This window comes from Xyrauchen texanus, chromosome 15, assembly GCF_025860055.1.
Source record: "Xyrauchen texanus isolate HMW12.3.18 chromosome 15, RBS_HiC_50CHRs, whole genome shotgun sequence".
Classification (NCBI taxonomy): domain Eukaryota; kingdom Metazoa; phylum Chordata; class Actinopteri; order Cypriniformes; family Catostomidae; genus Xyrauchen; species Xyrauchen texanus.
Genome location: NC_068290.1, coordinates 9,254,245 through 9,278,431, shown reverse-complemented (window position 1 = coordinate 9,278,431; position 24,187 = coordinate 9,254,245). Strand labels below are relative to the sequence as shown.

The window sequence follows — 24,187 nt, the reverse complement described above, 5'->3', positions numbered from 1 at the left end:
TGCATTGCATCATAATTATTTGCAATAATGTGTATGTTAATTACTTCTTAAAAGGTTTTGTTTTCTGGGAACATCTGATGACCAACTGGGACTCTTTCTATCCACACACCCACAGCCCCTTTAGTAGCATGCAAGAAGCCCTTCATTAACACCAAACAAGAAATGTTCATTTTTGTACAAATATTTATACTGTAAATTGCAGCAATTTCTGTGACAATTTTTTTACACCGAAATGCATTTAGCTAATTTTCATGAATGAGGCGCAATATTTTGTTTTCGTTCGTTAAAAATGTTATTTCTTCGCCACAACCGCCACCAAACGGAATTGCAAAAATAAACATGGTTTTCAAAAAGCTTTCATGAATAATGTTGCTGTGTTGGGCTGTTGAGACACTCAAACTGATAATTATTTATTTTCCAACACACAGTGTTAACAGATTCTAAGAAAATCAACATATGAATGACTTACATATAGTTGTCGTTGCATTAAACTGGGATAGGAGAAAGTATTTTAAAATAGTTAAACACTTCAGCTTTAACTGGTAATTTCAGCTTTTCAGGTTGGTTGGGATTCACTTATCTAGAGGAAACAAACCTATATAAGGCATTCAATGAATACCTTAGTAGATAACGTGAAGTAGAGATGTGTAAGATTAAATCAAACAGCTCTGTTAAGGGATGTGAGTGGGTATTTTTCTAAGACTACAGAATCTACAGAACATACTGTGACCCACATCAAGCCCTCCTCATACAACCTCAATTTTCTTTCATCTTTTCCTGAATTTTCATCGAGCAGAACTAGTTCCCACTTATCATATATTACATAACCTGCTCTAAATATCTGTTTCAAATAAAGAAATTTGGCTCTGTCTGGCTCACGTTCTCATTGACATTTACAATAAAAATATACATTTTACATGGCCTACGTATAAAACTGTTACCTGTCTGCCATCCATCGCTGACCGCATCTCTTTGAACGTAGCTTGAAATTCACCAATAAAATCGTGCTTTCCGTTCGAATCCCAGTCCCACACCGTACACTGGAGAAAAAGGAAAGACAGGGCATTAGAAAGGAAGGGAATAAAGAAATGAACAAATGCAACATTTTTATTTTGATCAGCTATTTAAAGCCCCATCTTCAAAATCAACCCCCTCTTTCCCCAGAAATATGCACGTGTTTCCACTACAGACATCTAGTTTGGATACCATTTTAAGCATTCCTCTGGAGCAGAAATAAAAAACACACTCTGAGGGTTCTCAAAGTGTCTACTCTGGTTGAACCCATCCCATGATTGGCTTCATATGGTCCACAGAGATCATAAGGCATCTTTGGAACCCAAACATACAGAGTACAGAACTGGAGCAGTCCACTGTGTCCCATGCATTCATGCATTAAACATTAAGTGACAGTACAAATTTATTAAAGTTTGATGATTTTCTGCAATATTCAGGACAACAAGGGATGACTTATTTAAAGCAGCTAGAAAAGATCGTAGTGTGAGTGCTTTTCATGCAGTGGTTTTATTTTTCGTTCACTGCTTTTGGGGTTTCAAATGTACAATAGTCCCATTACTCTCAATGGAATGATAGAACAGTTTCAATGATCAAAGTCGGGGCTATGCTCGAAACCTTCAACATGCTGCCTTATGAGGCAGAATGCTAAGGTAGGAAGGCATTAGGAAATGTCTGCATGAAGTGTTTGCTAAATCATCTGCCACTGGCCACATCCACACTTTTTCAGTGCCATTCTGGTGCAGATGAGAGCGGTAAACAAAGTGATTTCAAACTAAAACGTATTAGTGTGGACATGCCCATTTTTGTATGATATTTTTAATTCAGCATAGATGTATCTTTTGCTGCCTATGATTGCCCACAATACTGTGTGTACGCTTTGGCAGTTGGTTGAAAGAATAAAAATGGACATTGTTGGCTGAAAGTCAGTTAATTGATAAATGCTTTTTATTTTATTATGTTGGCTTGATAAAGCCAATATACTGTTATTCTACAGACTTGAGTTAGGGTTTTTTCAAAATCCATAAACCTAAATTTCTGACTAACTCGTCCTAGAACTTTCAAGCTACACTGGTGGCCAAAAGTTTGGAATAATGTACAGATTTTGCTCTTATGGAAAGAAATTGGTACATTTATTCACCAAAGTGGCATTCAACTGATCACAATGTATAGTCAGGACATTGATAACAGGCCTGCACCCCTGAGTCTTCTCTTTACTGTTGTACATGAAACTGGTGTTGAGCGTGTAGAATTCAATGAAGCTGTCAGCTGAGGACCTGTGAGGTGTCTTTCACAAACTAGAGACTCTGATGTACTTATCCTCTTGTTTAGTTGTACATCTGGCCTTCCACATCTCTTTCTGTCCTTGTTAGAGCCAGTTGTCCTTTGTCTTTGAAGACTGTAGTGTACAAATTGTATGAAATCTTCAGTTTTTTGGGGGGAAATTTCAAGCAATGCATAGCCTTCATTCCTCAAAAATATTATTGACTGACGAGTTTCTAGAGAAGCTGTTTATTTTTTGCCATTTTTGACCTAATATTGACCTTAAGACATGCCAGTCTATTGCATACTGTGGCAACTCAAAAACAAAGACAATGTTTAGCTTAATTTATCAAACCAAATAACTTTCAACTGTGTTTGATATAATGGCAAGTGATTTTCTAGTAACAAATTAGCAATTTAGCATGATTACTCAAGGATAAGGTGTTGGATTGATGGCTGCTGGAAATGAGGTCTGTCTAGATTTGATCAAAAATGACTTTTTTCAAATAGTGATGGTGCTGTTTTTTACATCAGTAATGTCCTGAATATACTTTGTGATTAGTTGAATGCCACTTTGGTGAATTAAAGTCTTCCTAAACAGCAAAATCTGTACATTATTCAAAATTTTCGGCCGCCATTTGTACATCCACCAAACTCAGCACAGTATTTAATCTTTTCTAACTGATACTAAGCATTTTTTTCCATAGCAGATGATCCAAAAATTTAAATATCCCTTATACTTTGACAAAATAGACAATTTAAACTCATGCATCTATCCATCAATCCATCTACAGTATCTATCTGAAAAGTCTTTAATAATAAGGTAATTTAGTTTGACATACAGTATGCTTCCAATTTTTGGCAGTCATTAAATATTTGCTCGGATAAATCTAATAATCACTTAAATTGATTCTAGATCATCATAATTGACATTTTGGTGCAAGTCTGAAACCAGTTTCCTTAAAAGACACATTCATAAGACATATATATATCTGTTTCACACACACACACCTATCATATCACTTCTGAAGATATGGATTTTTTGGTACCTGCATTGTGAGGACTACAAAAATTTGATATTCTTCTAAAAATCTTTGTTTGTGTTCAGCAGAAGAAAAAAAGTCATACACATCTGGGATGGCATGAGGGTGAGTAAATGATGAGAGAATTTTCATTTTTTTTTTCATTTTGGGTTAAATATCCCTATATTGTGTTCTGTTTGTGACGATACTGAGGTTAGTATTGATACATTTCGAAATAAAATAAAAATATGTAAATTATGTTAAACCATTTAAGAAAGCTTTGTGAATGATGTTTTGCTATTATAAAAGATGCTCTATTTTCTTAATTTGAAATGCTAACATCAGACAAAATATACCACAATATTGTAATATAATGCATAAAATGTTGTAAAACAATATTTCTATTTTGACTTTTGAAATATGTAAACCAACGAATGTCCCCTTTTCATGCAGAAAACGCAGTTTTGATTACAATGAAGATGATTATATTAAATTTGTTGGTGTTTTACAAATGGGAACAACCATATATCTTGTTGATAAAACCATGTTGATTTGTTTCATATAAAGGTAGGGCTCCTTAACATTAGCTCTCTTTCTACCAAAGCACTAATTGTAAATTAAATTATTGCAGATTATAGTTGGATGTGCTCTGTTTTGTCTGAAACTTGGCTTAAACTGGATGCATATATTAGCTTAAATGAATCTACTCCCCAGGTTTCAGTTAAACTGAGCACATCCAACTATAATCTGTAATGAGGACAATGCATCTCTGTAAACTTCTGCAATTAATCCAGGATGGACTTCACAGACATTGGTCATTAATTAACTGGACCTTAATGCTTGCTTAATTAACACATTTTAAACCATGACTTGTACTGCTCACATATAACTAATATTGGAATTATATTCATGATGTTAGTCAGAGGGAACTGGCCCCCACAGTGATTCTGGTTTCTCCCAAGGTTATTTTTCTTCATTAAATAACATATTATGGAGTTTTGTGTTCCTTGCCACAGTCACCTTCAGCTTGCTCACTGGGGTTATAAATACAATTATTATTTAATTACTTATATTTTATACTCAATTTACAATCATATTTTATCAAACTACACAATGATCATTCTAAGACTTTATAGATATTACAGTTTCATTTTTGTGTTAATGCATGATTTCCGGTAAAGCTGCTTTGAAACGATGTGTGTTGTGAAAAGCGCTATTCAAATAAAAATGACTTGTTATTCCCTTATCCAAATGCTGGAATCTAAACTTCTCTTGAGACCTGTGAGGAATTTCAGATTTTTTTTATTAAGAAAGTCCAAGACATTAAGTTGTCTATTTCACCTTTAACATTTGTTCCTCCGCAGCTATCACCCCCCTCCCAGCTATTTAACTCAATTTCAGTTTCTATAACACATCTTTCTGATCTTATCACAAAGATGAAGTGCTGAAAGTGTAAGAAGGACGTTCTTCCTTCTTGTCTTTTCAAAGATGTTTTTGCAACTGTAAGTACTTCTGTGACAGCCATTATCAATGGCTCTTCAGCTAGTGGAGTAGTACCAGCCAGCTTTAAACATGTGTGAAGGGATCAATGGAAAGGAGACGGCGAGAACCGGCTTGACGATATAAATAATGGTTTAATGATTGTTACGCTAGAGCAGGAAGGCAGACGAGGGGCGAGGATCTAAATGCAGGGTAGGCTTTATTGGACAACTAAAGAGACAAAACAAAAACAAAGGAAACACCCGCAATGGGGAAACACAACAAAAACACGAAAAACATACAAAGGTAAAACTGGCAGGATGAACATTGATAAAGCCAATATACTGTTATTCTACAGACTTGAGTTAGGGTTTTTTCAAAATCCATAAACCTAAATTTCTGACTAACTCGTCCTAGAACTTTCAAGCTACACTGGTGGCCAAAAGTTTGGAATAATGTACAGATTTTGCTCTTATGGAAAGAAATTGGTACATTTATTCACCAAAGTGGCATTCAACTGATCACAATGTATAGTCAGGACACTGATAACAGGCCTGCACCCCTGAGTCTTCTCTTTACTTTTGTACATGAAACTGGTGTTGAGCGTGTAGAATTCAATGAAGCTGTCAGCTGAGGACCTGTGAGGTGTCTTTCACAAACTAGAGACTCTGATGTACTTATCCTCTTGTTTAGTTGTACATCTGACCTTCCACATCTCTTTCTGTCCTTGTTAGAGACAGTTGTCCTTTGTCTTTGAAGACTGTAGTGTACAAATTGTATGAAATCTTCAGTTTTTTGGGGGGAAATTTCAAGCAATGCATAGCCTTCATTCCTCAAAAATATTATTGACTGACGAGTTTCTAGAGAAAGCTGTTTATTTTTTGCCATTTTTGACCTAATATTGACCTTAAGACATGCCAGTCTATTGCATACTGTGGCAACTCAAAAACAAAGACAATGTTTAGCTTAATTTATCAAACCAAATAACTTTCAACTGTGTTTGATATAATGGCAAGTGATTTTCTAGTAACAAATTAGCAATTTAGCATGATTACTCAAGGATAAGGTGTTGGATTGATGGCTGCTGGAAATGAGGTCTGTCTAGATTTGATCAAAAATGACTTTTTTCAAATAGTGATGGTGCTGTTTTTTACATCAGTAATGTCCTGAATATACTTTGTGATTAGTTGAATGCCACTTTGGTGAATTAAAGTCTTCCTAAACAGCAAAATCTGTACATTATTCAAAATTTTCGGCCGCCATTTGTACATCCACCAAACTCAGCACAGTATTTAATCTTTTCTAACTGATACTAAGCATTTTTTTCCATAGCAGATGATCCAAAAATTTAAATATCCCTTATACTTTGACAAAATAGACAATTTAAACTCATGCATCTATCCATCAATCCATCTACAGTATCTATCTGAAAAGTCTTTAATAATAAGGTAATTTAGTTTGACATACAGTATGCTTCCAATTTTTGGCAGTCATTAAATATTTGCTCGGATAAATCTAATAATCACTTAAATTGATTCTAGATCATCATAATTGACATTTTGGTGCAAGTCTGAAACCAGTTTCCTTAAAAGACACATTCATAAGACATATATATATCTGTTTCACACACACACACCTATCATATCACTTCTGAAGATATGGATTTTTTGGTACCTGCATTGTGAGGACTACAAAAATTTGATATTCTTCTAAAAATCTTTGTTTGTGTTCAGCAGAAGAAAAAAAGTCATACACATCTGGGATGGCATGAGGGTGAGTAAATGATGAGAGAATTTTCATTTTTTTTTCATTTTGGGTTAAATATCCCTATATTGTGTTCTGTTTGTGACGATACTGAGGTTAGTATTGATACATTTCGAAATAAAATAAAAATATGTAAATTATGTTAAACCATTTAAGAAAGCTTTGTGAATGATGTTTTGCTATTATAAAAGATGCTCTATTTTCTTAATTTGAAATGCTAACATCAGACAAAATATACCACAATATTGTAATATAATGCATAAAATGTTGTAAAACAATATTTCTATTTTGACTTTTGAAATATGTAAACCAACGAATGTCCCCTTTTCATGCAGAAAACGCAGTTTTGATTACAATGAAGATGATTATATTAAATTTGTTGGTGTTTTACAAATGGGAACAACCATATATCTTGTTGATAAAACCATGTTGATTTGTTTCATATAAAGGTAGGGCTCCTTAACATTAGCTCTCTTTCTACCAAAGCACTAATTGTAAATTAAATTATTGCAGATTATAGTTGGATGTGCTCTGTTTTGTCTGAAACTTGGCTTAAACTGGATGCATATATTAGCTTAAATGAATCTACTCCCCCAGGTTTCAGTTAAACTGAGCACATCCAACTATAATCTGTAATGAGGACAATGCATCTCTGTAAACTTCTGCAATTAATCCAGGATGGACTTCACAGACATTGGTCATTAATTAACTGGACCTTAATGCTTGCTTAATTAACACATTTTAAACCATGACTTGTACTGCTCACATATAACTAATATTGGAATTATATTCATGATGTTAGTCAGAGGGGAACTGGCCCCCACAGTGATTCTGGTTTCTCCCAAGGTTATTTTTCTTCATTAAATAACATATTATGGAGTTTTGTGTTCCTTGCCACAGTCACCTTCAGCTTGCTCACTGGGGTTATAAATACAATTATTATTTAATTACTTATATTTTATACTCAATTTACAATCATATTTTATCAAACTACACAATGATCATTCTAAGACTTTATAGATATTACAGTTTCATTTTTGTGTTAATGCATGATTTCCGGTAAAGCTGCTTTGAAACGATGTGTGAAACGATGTGTGAAAAGCGCTATTCAAATAAAAATGACTTGTTATTCCCTTATCCAAATGCTGGAATCTAAACTTCTCTTGAGACCTGTGAGGAATTTCAGATTTTTTTTATTAAGAAAATCCAAGACATTAAGTTGTCTATTTCACCTTTAACATTTGTTCCTCCGCAGCTATCACCCCCCTCCCAGCTATTTAACTCAATTTCAGTTTCTATAACACATCTTTCTGATCTTATCACAAAGATGAAGTGCTGAAAGTGTAAGAAGGACGTTCTTCCTTCTTGTCTTTTCAAAGATGTTTTTGCAACTGTAAGTACTTCTGTGACAGCCATTATCAATGGCTCTTCAGCTAGTGGATTAGTACCAGCCAGCTTTAAACATGTGTGAAGGGATCAATGGAAAGGAGACGGCGAGAACCGGCTTGACGATATAAATAATGGTTTAATGATTGTTACGCTAGAGCAGGAAGGCAGACGAGGGGCGAGGATCTAAATGCAGGGTAGGCTTTATTGGACAACTAAAGAGACAAAACAAAAACAAAGGAAACACCCGCAATGGGGAAACACAACAAAAACACGAAAAACATACAAAGGTAAAACTGGCAGGATGAACATTAAAGACCACGGAAACAAGCATCCATATACATCGACGATCGACAAGGGAATGGAGAACAAACAGGGTTTATATACACTGGAGACATGATGAAGACAAACTACAATCAGGTGAGCACAATGACACAGGGCTGGCAGTGATGAGGGCCGAGGATCATGGGAAGTGTAGTTTCTGACAAAGACAAGTGAGACCCAGGGCAGACAACAATGGAATTGTGACAATGATAAACTTAAAAGAGAAGACACAAACACACACATGACGGACATGTCCGTTAACAATCTCTCTCTCCCACACGATCCTCTGCAGTCGACCTTTATCACTCACAGTGGCTTAATTAGCCTAATACGGGACCGGGTGTGTAGGATCACGACCCGGCCCCGCCCTCCACCCTGCCACAACATTCAATTGTGCAACCTTTGCTTAAAAAACCCCATCTCGATCCAGCTACACAAAATCCATAGACCAGTTTCAAAACTGCCTTTCATTTCCAAGCTTCTGGAGAGAGTTGTGTATTCTCAGCTATACTCATATTTTAATTAATTTGATATTTTAGATATGTTCCAGTCCAGATTCAGATCATTACATAGTACTGAATCTGCTCTGTTGAAGATCACAAATTATATTTTTCTCTCGAATCTGTTCTGGTTTTATTGGATCTCAACACTGCTTTTGATACTATTGACCACACAATTGTTTGGATTGTCTGAGGACCGTGATCCATGCACTAATTACATCATGGCTGGACTAAAATAACTCCCTGTATTTTGGCCTACCTCAAACTGCTTTATCTCATTTGCAGATGGTGCTAAATGCTGCGGCTGGATTTTAAACAGCATTGAAAAAGATGGATCATATTTCTCCTGTACTTGCATCTCTTCACTGGCTTCCTGTTATATTCAGAATTGAATTTAATGTTCTCATCTATGTGTTTAAGGCCTTCTCTGCTATTGCACCTCAGTACATTAGTGACCTTCTTCATCCATACTCTCCCACCAGAACATGCAGATCTTGTGATCAGGTTCTTCTGTCTGTCCCGTTACTGTTGTAAAACACAGGGTGATCGAGCCTTTTCTGTTGTTGCCCCCAAACTCTGGAACAGTCTCCCTTTTCACGTGGGGTCCGCTCCGTCTCCATTTTTTTAATATTCCCTAAAATCTTATTTTTACTCTTTACCTTCTGACTTGTCAACTAACTTTTTACATTTTGGTTTTCATTGGGACTGTACAGCACTTTAGATCAATAGCTGTTGTTGTAAATGTGCTTTATATATCCATTTTGACTTCAATTGACTTGAGGTGTACTGGAACTCCGACCAAATGAGACCTCCACATTTGATGCGCCACTGCAGCCTTATTAACCTCCCATGATTTCTGACTCACTGATCAGAGTTTAATGTTCACAAGATATCTGCAACTGTCTAGAGCAACATTTTAACTAACAGACCAGCTGTTAGCTAGAGGGGAAGGGGATTCCAATATATGGCACAAGAAAAATGAAATTGAAGAACGTAATAATTCATCAGCCCACAACAAATACGTCCCATTGGAGTAACAATAGGACCAGTCGAATATCGGCAGGACCCAATCAATCATAACCACTAAGAGTTAATCACACAGGGCTCTGTCAAGATACCCTTTAAGTCTTATGTTGAGATTCTAAAAAAAGGACATGTTTCCCACACTGATTGTAGTCATTTTGAGTGGTGACAGCAGCACTCTACTGGACTGCTAGAGGGCAGATCTGGGAATGGGGTGAGCTCCAGCTGTGAGCTCTGGGTTATGTCCTTGAGTGATTCTGCAGATGTCATGGACTACGTCTGCCCTAAATGAGGCTGAGCAGTCTGCTGTAATGAGGTCCAGTGGCGGATTTAGACATGGGCAATAGCGCAGGGCGGCAACTTGCGGGTGGGGTGGGGGGTTGTTGGGCGGTACGAGGCAGCACCCAATCCCACCCCCTCAGGTCAACATCTTTGGGGGCACGTTGAAGTGGGTTTCACCAAGGGACCAGAACCACTACTGATGAGGTCTGTGCCTGTATACTCATGAGTGGGCAGTAGGGAGGCAACACACAGGCGTATGAGCAGAGAGACAGGTAGAACACAGGCACACTTAAGAAATGTTTAAAGGGGCCCAGAGCATATTAACATTAAATGGGCACAGTTAATGGTGTGCTGAGGCACTCTGAAAATCCCTCCAGTGTAACATTGTTTTGAAGATGTTCGTCTTTTATTTTGAAATCAGCAACCCCTAAAGTTTTTCTTTGTTGTGAGTACCAGAGTAAACCAGAGTAAATTACAAAAAAAATTGAAAGTTACAGTAAGGCTATTACAACTGAAGCAAATGGGGCCAGTCCAAAAACGTTAAAATACTCACCGTTTCATAAGTATAGCCACAAGACATTAATATACATGTTAACATGTTTTAAGTGTGATAAATCGCTTACTAAACATTTCTGTGAAAAGATATATCCAGTACCATGATTATAAAGTTTTGTTTTCATGGCAATTAAATTGTTATTTGGATATAACTTTACAAAAATTCAATAAAACAGCTTTGCAACTGAAAATCTACTTGATTTAAAAAATTGTATACCCTTTTCTCCTCAATATAGAATGCCCATTTCCCACTACTTAGTAGGTCCTCGTGGTAGCGTGGTTACTCACCTCAATCCGGTGAGGGAGGATAAGTCTCAGTTGCCTCCGCATCTTATCACGTGGCTCGCTGTGCACGACACAACAGAGACTCCGCACATGGAGGCTCATGCTATTCTCCGCGATCCAAGCACAACTTACCACATGCCCCATTGAGAGCGAGAACCACTAGTTACCCCATGTGACTCTACACTCCCTAGCAACCGGGCTAATTTGGTTGCTTAGGAGACCTGGCTGGAGTCACTCAGCACACCCTGGATTCGAACTTGCGACTCTGAAAAGCTACTTGATTTAAAAACTAGCAATGGTCCCACATTGCTACTGAGATATGTAGTTAAGCAAATAGTTTTGCTATTTTTAGTAATGCTACTGCCCATCACTTTGAATAAATTAAGAGAGAAAGAGAGAGGTAAATTAGGAAATGCACATATTTAAGTATACACATGGGAACACCTGGTAGATCCTTTCTTAATTCTCAAACACACTCTCACCGAGTCTAATCCTCCAGAGTCAGAGTAATCAGGCCATGTGATCACCATGAGAGCTTCTGCAAGCTATCTGATCTGAACAGAGACACGGTGGTCTGGCAAAAATTATTGTATTTCAGAACAGTATAGAAATCAGCACTGCTCACCTGCATCCGTTAAAATGCTACCCAAAAAGCTAGCCGAAATCTACCCAACTGATCACTGAAAGTGACAAGGATGATCAAGACTGGAGTCTTGCACAAACTTGAATGAAAAAACTACTATCATGTATGTCTCTTTTTACTAGGGCCTATACAAACCCCTACATTTTATTTCAAAAGAAAACTATAGTGTAATTCCATGCATGCAAATTTAAAACTTTTCTTTATGGAGTTCATGATTGATGTCACAAATAAATGTGTTTTGAATAAAATAATTTGCAGTGAATGACTGTCTGAAGTCTGGAACCCATGGACATCACCAAATTCTGGGTTTGCTTTGCTAGGCCTTTAATGCAGCTGTCTTAAGTTGCTGCTTGTTTCTGCTTTCAGTTTTGTCTTCAGCAAGTAATATGCATGTTCATTTGGGATGAGGTCAGGTGACTAACTCATTCACACTAACTCATTGAAGAATATTCAATTTCTTTGCCTTGAAAAGCTCTTTGGTTGCTTTCACAGTATAATGTCACTGTCCATCAGTACTGTGAAGTGCAATCCATTCGGTTTTGCAGCATTTAGCAGAAACTGAGCAGATAGCATAGCCCTAACTCTTCAGAATTCATTCTGCTGCTTCTTTCAGCAGTCATATCATCAACAGACACTAGTGAACCAGTTCCATTTGGCAGCCATCCATGCCCATGCCACAACACTTCCTTCACCATGTTTCACAGGTGATGTGGTATGCTTCGATCATAAGCTGTTCCTTCCCGTCTCCATACGCTTCTCTTCCTATGATTCTGGTAGAGATTCATCTTAGTTTTGTCTGTCCAAAGAAAAGTGTTCCAGAACTTGGCAGACTTTTTTCTGGCAATCTAATCTGGCCTTCCAATTCTTGAGGCTTACCAGTGGTTTGCACATTGTGGTAAACCCTATGTATGAAATCTTTTTTGTTGACTTTTACAATGATTTGCCTTCCTCCTGGAGAGTTTTCTTGACTTGGCTTGATGTTGTGAAGTGGTTTATTTTCACTAAGGAAATAATTTTGTGATCCTCCACCACAGTTGTCTTCTGTGGTCATCCAGGCCTTTAGGTTATGTGTTAGGTGTTTTTATTTTTATAATGTACTAAATTGTTAATTTGGCCACTCCTAAGCTTTCTGCTATCCCTCTGATGTATTTGTTTTATTTAATTTTTTTCAGGCTAATGATGGCCAGCCTGACTTGCATTGACAGCTCTTTGGAGCTCATGATGAGAGTTTACAGCAACAGCTTCCAAATGCAAATTCTACATCTTGAATCAGCTCCAGACCTTTTAACTGCATCATTTTTTATGAAATAACCTGGGAACAGTTCACACCTGGCCATGAAACAGCTTCTCGGTCGATTGTCCCATTATTTCAGAGCCCCTGGAAATTGTTGTCTGTGTATAAAACGTGATATAATTCCTAAACAGTTCGCCCAAAGCTGAAAGTCTGTACTTCAATCAGATATTTATTGCTTAAATTAAAATATATTGTGGTGGACTACAGAGGCAAAATATGAAAAGTATCTCACTGTCCCAATACTTAGATAGGGCAGTGCATATGTGATGTTTTGATTTAGTTGCTAAGCCATAGCTATTTGTTATAGCTCAAATCTGAGTCTAGAGAGTAGGTTATAGCCTGCTATGGAATGTCAGCAGTATAAATGGACAAGCAACTGGCCTCTTTAACCTTTAATGTCTTTAATGGTTTAATCATTTGATTAGTATCTAAAAAACTGCTATAAACACTTCTAATTGGGAACTTTCAGCTAGCTCTTTCACAAATAAGAAAATAAACACTATGAAGTTGACAAACTATACTTTTGTAGATCTAATAATTACACTGTGAATTTCTAAAGTGCCTTACCTACTCAAAATCCAGTAAATACATTTTCTGATAAAAGTAGGCAATTCTTTTTAAACAAGCACTTCTAAATCTAATCACATAAACAATACATGCACTACAAGTGCTTTGGTGCGATGGCGTCTGGCCAAGAACATAAATTGCAAATGTCACTGTAAATGTAAAAATAAATTAAAACATATTTGATAGTGAAAGACAAATACACATAATTACACATTTATTGATCGAGACAGCATACAGCCAACATTGACAAGTAATAAATTACCTTCAGTATTCTTTCATGGTCTCCACTACAGAGTGAGTTCAGAGACGTTTTGAAAGTCTTCCAAGCGGGGTTGAGGTTATTCATGATGGTCTGTGTGCAGAGGGAGAGTGAGAGGAAGAGAGAGAGAGAGAGAGCGGTTCAGTGTTGGTTGAATGCCGATACAGGGAGATCTTAGTGAAAAGCGTTTGCCTTCAGTGCCAAATATGAGTAAAAACTGTCTTTGACAAGTGCCATTGTCTTTTCACTTTATTAGGAACTACAAAATAATACTCCAAATCAAATTGTTAGAATGATAGTCTGGCCTTTGCACATACATTTAAATCAAACACACACAAATGTCTACAAAAGAAAACTTTTGTCAACTTCTAACGATTACATTTTGAATGACTATTTCCTGAGTGGAAAATTACCAACAAAAGTTCATACTGACTGAAGTTTTTACTTTTTATCCATAACTCCACCTGGAATATTAAATACTGTGGAATATGTGGAATATTCCTTGCATTAATGCTCCACAAATTAAGATACAATGTGTCTTATTTGTGCTTTTGTGTCAGGTGTAGCTTTATCAAGAGACAGAGATTAGCTTGTACAAAAACAGCAAAATAATGTTATTGTTATAAGGAAAAATAATAATTTTTATTAAAAAAAATAATGAAACATGCAGTTTCATGTCTGATAAGAACTTTGTTGCAAAAAGTTTGATTTTGGTTGCCTTACCTCTGTTCTGTGCACTAGCTGCTGGGTGTTGTCATCATTTACTCTGTAGATCTCTAAGAACGGATCTGATTTGCTGAAAAAATCCTAAAGGAGTGTGAGAAAAACAGATGACGGTCTAACAAACAAAAGCTGTAGTGTATTTTTGGAGAGAAAGTTGGAACTTGTCTTCCACTGTATGCATGATCTATGTAATATGCATCAATGGGTACCATTGGGTATACAAATAATTTATATTTTCTCCTTGTTCATTGTTGCACACCATTCAGCTGTCAAAGAAACTTGAGATTACATTAAGTACACTGCACATATTTGTATTATTATTATTTTTGTCTTATTTTCTAGTAAAATAGATAAATATTGTTAAAACACGATATATTTACTTGACAAGCAAAATGGCTGTAGATATAAAATATATAAAAGTCTTGTTTCCAGAGAAATCTGACAAAATATAGTAAACTTTATGCTTAATACAAGAAATAAATATGCCAATGGAGGTATGAAAAATAAACCTGTTTTCCCTTTGAATTAAGTTTTTTATTCTTACCTCATTGACAAATTGTTGTTTCTTGTTTTATGCATATACCTCATTAAATTTAGTTAGATTTCTCTGAAAACAAGACTTTATATCTTATGCCATTTTTCTTGTCAAGTAAATGTATCTTGTTTTAAGAATCTTTCGATATTTTTACTGGAAAACAAGACAAAAATAATAATTAAGAAAATTATTTTTTGCAGTGTATTTAAACAACATTTTGTGCCTAAAAGTAATTAGATTAGAGTAACTAATTAATTTGTAATCCAAGTACACTCAAAACTGATTAAATGTAATATACTGTACTATACTTAAAGGGGTCATGAATTAGAAAATCAAACTTACCATGATATCTTGACATATAAGAGTTCATAGCATTATAGAAACACATTATAAATTTCCCAAAAAAAGTAAAAAAAATAACTTTATTGAAACCAAGGTGCCAAAATGGCTTTTTCTCTACTTCCTCCTCGATAATACGTCATAGTGAGGTATTTCAGCAGCATAGACCAGCCTTTATCAGCTACACTGCTTAGGCCCACCAGTCTTGCGGTTAGAGTAGAGTGGTGAGATTATTTTTGGAGCAACAGGTGTCACGATGGCCATGAAGATGTCAAGACGTTGCAGTGCCAGGTTGTGGGAAATGTCTTGGTTACTGTCGTAACCTCCATTCCCTGATGGAGGGAACGAGACGTTGTGTAGATGTAGTGACACTAGGGGTCACTCTTGGGTGCCCAAAACACCTCTGATCTTTGAGAAAAGGCCAATGGGAATTGGCGAATGGAATTTGCATGGCACTCCCCTGAACATACAGGTATAAAAGAAGCAACCACTCATTCAGGTTTTGTGCTGAGGAGCTGAGACAGATTTGTGGCCATTTCAGCAGGTAGCTCAGCGTTGTGGCAAGAGGGACACAACATCTCGTTCCCTCCATCAGGGAATGGAGGTTACGAAAGTAACCAAGACATTCCCTATCTGTCACTCACTCAACATTGTGTCGATGTAGTGAGACTAAGGGTCAATATACGAAATTCCACAACCAGCTGAACTGTGTTACTTGGACTGGCGCTGCAGGTGCAGGCATACCACTGCGTGCCTCGTAGCAAGTACACCCAGCCCCCACATAACCTCACCCAATGCCTTACGAGTGTTGTATGGCCCCTCACACCCTAGGGACAAGACAAATACATAGTGGGGATAGGCCGCACCAGCCATGGCCTCTTCTCTTCTTTTTTCTCCCACAAAAATGGAAAATCACTCAGCTGGGGCCATTTTCATCCGCGTCTTTCCACTGTCCTCCAAAGCAGACAAAAAGCTGCTCAGAGCGTCTAAAGCTCTGCGCGTGGTCCAAGTAGATGTGCAAAGCATGCACCTGACACAGCAACGACAAGGCTGGCTCTGCCTCCTCCTGGGGCAGCGCTTGCAGGCTCACCTACAGATCCCTAAAAGAGGTCATGGGAACCTTGGGCACATAGCCTGGTCGGGGTCTCAAGATCACGTGAGAGTATGCCGGACTAAACTCCAGGCAGGTATCGCTGACAGAGAACACCTGCAAGTCCCCAACCCTCTTGATGGACATGAGTGCAGTCAGGAGGGCAGTCTTCAATAAGAGAGCCTTTAGCTCAACTGACTCTAAGAGCTCAAACGGGGCTCTCCACAGGCCCAGCAGGATCATGGAGAGATCCCACGAGGGAATGAGGAGTGGCCTAGGATGATTTAACCTCCTCGTGCCTTTAAGGAACCTGATGATCAGGTCATGCTTTCCGAGGGACTTAGCGTCCACTGTGTCATGGCGTGCCGCTATAGCGGCTACATACACCTTCAAGGTGGAGGGGACAGCCGCACCTCCAACCTCTCCTGCAGGAAGGAAAGCACCGACCCGACTGCACATCTCTGGGGTCTTCACCTCGGGAAGCCGTGAATGTTTGGTGTCCGTCTGTTGTGATAACCCATGGTTTGCGGCGTAAACACTGGCTGTGTTACCCAGGAAATGAGGAAACCGCTCTTTCTTTTAAAATGTAGATGGGCGTAAGCTTTGGGGGGTCTACATTGGGGCTGAGCAGTCAGCCCGGGATTCAACGGAGCCGGTGTTGTCACCGAAATTGCTGTAATGCGCCGTAAATCCAAAAGCATACAAATCGCGAGGTGAATGTAATGGCAGTGGAACTCGCTGATTCAACACCACATAGCTCTGAAGAAAAAAATCTGAATGAGTGGTTGCGGGCCAGCTCCTTTTATGCCCGTATGTCCAGGGGAGTGGCATGCAAATTCCACTCTCATGAAATTCCACTCGCGAATTCCCATTGGCCTATTCTCAAAGATCAGATGTGCTTGGGGCTCCCAAGAGCGACCCCTAGTGTCACTACATCGACACAACGTTGAGTAAGTGACAAATAGGGAACTAGATTTCTTGCATTTGCTTCACAAGGATCCCAACATTAAGAGTGGCTGACATTTATATTTAATCAAGTTCCGGATCGCGTCGGTAAGAGCATGTTTGATTGCTCCCTTCATTTTACCGATGATTCTTTCACAAACAAGACACATTTCGCAGAGAGACTTACCGTAATTTCCGGACTATTGAGCGCACCTGAATATAAGCCGCACCCACTGATTTTTAAATAAATATTATTTTGAACATAAATAAGCCGCACCTGTCTATAAGCCGCAGGTGCCTACCGGTACATTGAAACAAATGAACTTTACTCAGGCTTTAACGAAACACGGTGTGGCAGCGGGGGCGTGGTCAAGCGCCCCTCCGGGAGAGAAAAGCGATAAGGGCGCTTACACCTGAGCTAAATTATGTCTAACACCGGTGTCTAATTTCAGTAAGCATGGGGAGAGCGGCATAAAAAGGCAGCAGCCACAGAGCTGAGAAAGTGACACACGTCAGTCTAGTGTTGGCGCATAGAAGAATTGAGAAACTTTATAAAATTGATTGTAAACATTGCTGTGGCCATTAAAAGCCTTACCTGGAACGTCAAGTGCCCTGCTGAAAACTGTCACACTGGTGCCCGTGTGACAGTTTTCCAAAGAAGGACACGTGAAGCAGGGCACTTGAAATTAGACACCGGTGTTAGACATAATTTAGCGCAGGTGTAAGCGCCCTTACCGCTTTTCTCTCCCGGACGGGAGCTTGACCACGCCCCCGCTGCCACACACGGCTTGTAATAAAACATTTGCAGTAAACAGTAGCCTACCAAGTCATTGGTCACTATCTTCCTCGTCCTGTGCACTGAAACCACTTAAGTCATCTCCTTCGGTTTCGGAGTATAGCCTCAGATTTAGTTGTCTTTTTGCACTGAGTCAATTCCTCACGCTGCTGTTTCCAGCGTCTTATCATCGACTCATTAAGACCAAGCTCCCGTGCGGCAGCCAGATCAATCGCCTTCAACTTGAAAGCAGCATCATATGCGTTTCTCCATGTCTTTGCCATGGTGAGGGTGACAAAATTACTACCGTAATCAGAATGATGGGAAGTTTGAGCGCGCTCGATTTAATCTAAACAGTAAACAAAAAAGTTGTTTTTACCTTAACCCGTTCTGCAATTTCATTGGTCTAATGAAAGCTTCACGCCGCCAAAAAACTGAGCACGTCACAGAATGTTTTTTTTTTTTTTTATAAAATTTGAAAGCGGGAAAAATCCATATATTAGCCGCGTCATTGTATAAGCCGCGAGGTTCAAGGCGTGGGAAAAAAGTTGCGGCTTATAGTCCGGAAATTACGGTAAATTAAAAGTTGATGCAGTGCCAACTATATTGGATCTGATAGTGATGTCGCAACAAACAAGTGTGAGTATCCATGTTAACTGTTTTGCTTCATATGTTGCAGACTATAAGATATGTACTGAGTATTTGATTTGATCCTAGTGATTTTAGATGCTCGTGTATGAGTTTTAATGCACAGGGATCTCTAAGCAGCATGTATTTTCTTAGAAATGCATTTGTAAAACTTAGAAATGTTTCACCATTGGAAAATGCCCCAACTATGTAAACGCCGTTGTGTCACGTCTTGGTTTAAACAACAATAAAAGTAAAACCTATTACACAAATAGACAAGTAAATTACAGTAATTACTTACCACGCTGTCACAGACTACAGTATCTGTGGTGTTTGTGGAGGGGGTTAATTTTCTTCAAATTCAGGATCAGACTCTGGCTCAAACATGTATGGATGAATTCCTCTGTTTTCAAAATACCCCACATTTACTCTTATCCACATGCAAAGATGTTACCCAATCACAGCAGTGGATGTTTACACTGAAGTCTTCAAGATAATGAAGATAATGCCCCAAATAACAGAAAGTTTGAATCAGAGGTACAAAAGGAAAGAAAGTGACCAATTATTCCTAAATTATGAATACTTTTAATGGAAAGAAATAACACTAACATTATAAGTGGACCTCAAGGAACATCTAATTCATGACACCTTTAAATTAATGCAATGCATGTAAACTTAAGCCACACTTACAGTGGGTACGGAATGTATTCAGACCCCCTTACATTTTTCACTCTTTGTTATATTGCAGCCATTTCTAAAATCATTTAAGTTCATATTTTTTCCTCATTATTGTACACACAGCACCCCATATTGACAGAAAAACACAGAATTGTTGACATTTTTGCACATTTATTAAAAAAGAAAAACTGAAATATCACATGGTCCTAAGTATTCAGACCCTTTGCTGTGATACTCATATATTTAACTCAGGTGCTGTCCATTTCTTCTGATCATCCTTGAGATGGTTCTACATTTTCAATTGAGTCCAGCTGTGTTTGATTATACTGATTGGACTTGATTAGGAAAGCCACACACCTGTCTATATAAGACCTTAGAGCTCACAGTGCATGTCAGAGCAAATGAGAATCATGAGGTCAAAAGGAACTGCCTGAAGAGCTCAGAGACAGAATTGTGGCAAGGCACAGATCTGGCCAAGGTTACAAAAAAATTTCTGCTGCCCTTAAGGTTCATAAGAGCACAGTGGCCTCCATAATCCTTAAATGGAAGACGTTTGGGACGACCAGAACCCTTCCTAGAGCTGGCCGTCCAGCCAAACTGAGCTATCGGGGGAGAAGAGCCTTGGTGAGAGGTAAAGAAGAACCCAAAGATCACTGTGGCTGAGCTCCAGAGATGCAGTCAGGAGATGGGAGAAAGTAGTCAACCATCACTGCAGCCATCCACCAGTCGGGGCTTTATGGCAGAGTGGCCCGACGGAAGCCTCTCCTCAGTGCAAGACACATGAAAGCCCGCATGGAGTTTGCTAAAAAACACCTGAAGGACTCCAAGATGGTGATAAATAAGATTCTCTGGTCTGATGAGACCAAGATAGAACTTTTTGGCCTTAATTCTAAGCGGTGTGTGTGGAGAAAACCAGGCACTACTCATCACCTGTCCAATACAGGCTCAACAGTGAAGCATGGTGGTGGCAGCATCATGCTGTGGGGGTGTTTTTCAGCTGCAGGGACAGGACGACTGGTTGCAATCGAGGGAAAGATGAATGCGGCCAAGTACAGGGATATCCTGCACGAAAACCTTCTCCAGAGTGCTCTGGACCTCAGACTGGGCCGAAGGTTCACCTTCCAACAAGACAATGACCCTAAGCACACCGCTAAAATAACGAAGGAGTGGCTTCACAACAACTCCGTGACTGTTCTTGAATGGCCCAGCCAGAGCCCTGACTTAAACCCAATTGAGCATCTCTGGAGAGACCTGAAAATGGCTGTCCACCAACGTTTACCATCCAACCTGACAGAACTGGAGAGGATCTGCAAGGAGGAATGGCAAAGGATACCCAAATCCAGATGTGAAAAACTTGTTGCATCTTTCCCAAAAAGACTCATGGCTGTATTAGATCAAAAGGGTGCTTCTACTAAATACTGAACAAAGGGTCTGAATACTTAGGACCATGTGATATTTCAGTTTTTCTTCTTTAATAAATGTGCAAAAATGTCAACAATTCTGTGTTTTTCTGTCAATATGGGGTGCTGTGTGTACAATAACGAGGAAAAAAAATGAACTTAAATGATTTTAGCAAATGGCTGCAATATAACAAAGAGTGAAAAATTTAAGGGGGTCTGAATACTTTCCGTACCCACTGTATGTATTAGATAACAAAATATTACACAATGCAGCATTTATTCTAAAGAAAAATAGCACAAGCACACTTTTCAAGTAAAAAGGTTTTTAGGTTTTATTAAATAGAGTATACTGCTCTAAATCAGTACAAAAATATTTGGAAACTGTGTGGTTGTCAGACATCTCCAAAGTTCATTTGATGAACCTGTAGTTCCTCTGCTAGGACACCTGTGTAAACTTGAGGGGAACTGACTTTGTGCCTTCACTAAAAATCCTTGAAACCAGTTGGTTACAGAAAAGTTAATTCTGAAACAACCTAATTGTTTCCAAATCCCACTTTGTTTGATATTTTATATCTAATGCAATGGAATTCATAGATTTTTAAATGTGGCTTTAGTGTCCAAATACATTTTGGGGCCCATGAAAATGTTTAACAATAGAATGGTAACAGCTTTACCTTGGTCCTTGTTGGCTAGAGTGAGACTGTATAGATATTTAACTGTGCAAAAATATTCATCAAAAAGTTACTCCTGACAACACAAAACTTGTTGGTATTTCTACAGGTTTCTTAAAGTTTGCTTGCATATTGCCTTGGCTAATTATCCTTCTAAAATATTTTGACTTGGTAAACAGTGGGGATGCAAAATTTCAAAACTGCAAATTAAATGATTCCCAGTATTTCAGTCTTAATGAATCTTGGGAGCTTACTGAATGAGAATAGCAGCCTAACATCTTTAGGATATAAAAAGATCCACATGCAAGCGAGAGTCAAAATAGACGGCTTTGTGTTTGAAGGGGACCTAGTATGCAAAATTCACTTTTACATGTTGTTTGAACATAAATGTGTGTTGGCAGTGTGTGTACACAACAACCGTACAATGATAAAAATCCACGCAGTCCATTTTTTTAATCCCCATTAATCATAAGCACATCATTGTGCTGGGGGGTACACGGTGGCTGCTGTGCACCTGTGCCCGCAATCATTGTCTCAGAACAAGCTGTTCGCAGATTTGAAAGTGATGTCACTTTGTACAGGCCCTGCCCACGACTGTTGACGGACATTGCCGACGGCCATGTTTGTTTGAGTGTGTTGATTCGTTATAGTGCATAGCTAACGTTGTAACAGTATTTGTGTGTGTGTGTGTGTGTGTGTGTGTGTGTGTGTGTGTGTGTGTGTGTGTGTGTGTGTGTGTGTGTTGCTCATCCATCATTGCAAAACAGCTGAGAAACTTTACAACAAATAAATAAATGTATCAAATAACCATTTGGAAACTTCCTGGTTCATTATCAAAGTTTTTACTTCTGATGGAGTCTCTCTCTCATCAGTGTCTGACTCCGGTTCAAACATATAGGGCTGAACGTCACTATTTTTGCTGTCATATTGCTTATGTTGTCTAGTTATCCAAAGCAGAGATGTCAAAACTCTGTCCTATTCTGGATACGGGGCGGGGAGCCAATGGCAGGGCTAGGGAACTTGGCCACCCCATTGGCCACTGCACTCGCTATTGCTGTTTTAGTCAATTTTTTGGTACAATTTAGTTCTTTAGAGGTGAAATCATCTCTGTAAAAATGTACAAACTTAACATGTGCGCACACCAAGGTCACCACACCTCTCCATCCTTGGTGTCATTTTATCCACTCAGCCTGCCCACCGCTTTGAAAAACTCCTGCGGAGAGCACCAGCTCATTTGCATATAAAAACACACACACGTTTTTATTCCCACTCAACAATTTTAATTTTCAACATGGCATAATAAATTATCTGTAGGGTATTTTGAGCTGAAACTTCACAGACACATTCTTGGGACACCAAAGATTTAAATTACATCTTGTGAAAAGGGGCATAATAGGTGCCCTTTAAAGACATTATGTACCACATACTGAACTGTAGTAGTGTGCCCCTCTAATGTTCTCCTAAATTCTTCTACTAAAGTTGAACGACAGGGAAAGAGAATGAATCTGAAACGTAACAAAAGTTATCCGAGAATCTTGACAGTTTGTGACTCATCTCCCCCCGCCAGACTAGAGTCTCAATCAAAGTTTTAATTAGTTGATGTGGATATGATTCACACTGAAGGATTATGACTTGTGCAAATAAAATAACTTTTTGATGAGAAGTGATTTAACGGGAGCTTTCCTGGTCTCAATTTTGACGTCCTGTCAAGCAACTTACAAGACTCAGTGTGAAACCCAGCTGCTCCTGAGGATCATTTGTTATGCTTGTATTAATCCCCCCTTCTTTTTTTTAGTTCCATGTAATTACCTTGCTGACAAGAGCTGACTGTGTCTCCCAGAAGAACACGGTGTTCTCTCTCTCTCTCTTTCTCACTCTCTCTCAGTCTCTTTCTTTCTCAACTGTCTGACCACATTACCAACTGTAAAGGTCTATTTGTGCCTCTCATTAAAAATCCATAAATCAATTGAAGAATCAAAGTCTTAAACAACCATTAATGAAAAACATATAACAGAATAATAATAATAATAACAGAATAATTTAATAAAAACAAATAAAGCAATTAAATATACAATATTCAAATTTCATATTGCTAAGATAATACTAAGAAATGTGATTACAAGTGATTGATAACTGAATTTGTAATTTGTCTATTGCTTTTTTATGATCTATTGCACTATTATTATTGTCATTAAGATGTTGCAGAAGACTTGTAATCACGGCTGATTATGTTTTATAGTCAATATGAAATTTTCTTTGGAATAACATGCACTGATGAAATGGGTAATAGGGTCAGTTTTGACTTCATTTTGACTTTAAGTTTCAGATGTTATAGAGGCTGTCATTGGTCTAGGCAATTCATGGTTCAAGTTCTTACTCTATGGCAGTAATGTTAGTGTTCTCCCATCAAGTTTCTAAACAACCCCATAAAAGAATCATAAGCATCCAACCAGAGAAAATGTATGATTTTGCTATAAGAACACATTTTATACATTTGAGTAATGATGTGCACAAGCAATCCTACCTTATCATCAAGCTTTCTGGCACTGAAGGAGAGTTCGACATAATCGTTATTTCCCGTAAGCTCTTCGGCAGTGATCTGGAGAGATTAAGAGTGATGAATTGTTTTGAACAGCAGAGGAAACAGAGTCAGAGCTTACCACAAAGACTGACATTTGTTTTATAGATCTTTCTTCCCCAATCCACTGAGTTTTACATGTTCAACTGTTGCTGCTGTGTTCTGTCAA

At 38.3% G+C, this 24,187-nt stretch overlaps 1 protein-coding gene across 1 annotated transcript in view; it reads right to left on the bottom strand.

Moving 5' to 3' along the window:
* The window catches only part of cpne4a (copine IVa), a 111,276-nt gene that overhangs the window by 28,947 nt on the left and 58,142 nt on the right, over positions 1-24,187 (bottom strand). Inside the window, exons 5-8 of the mRNA XM_052143894.1 lie at positions 23,965-24,039; positions 14,381-14,464; positions 13,661-13,750; positions 942-1,040 (exon numbers count right to left, since the gene is read on the bottom strand). Of these exons, the coding sequence (XP_051999854.1) occupies positions 942-1,040; positions 13,661-13,750; positions 14,381-14,464; positions 23,965-24,039 (348 nt within the window). The remainder of the gene's footprint in view (positions 1-941; positions 1,041-13,660; positions 13,751-14,380; positions 14,465-23,964; positions 24,040-24,187) is intronic.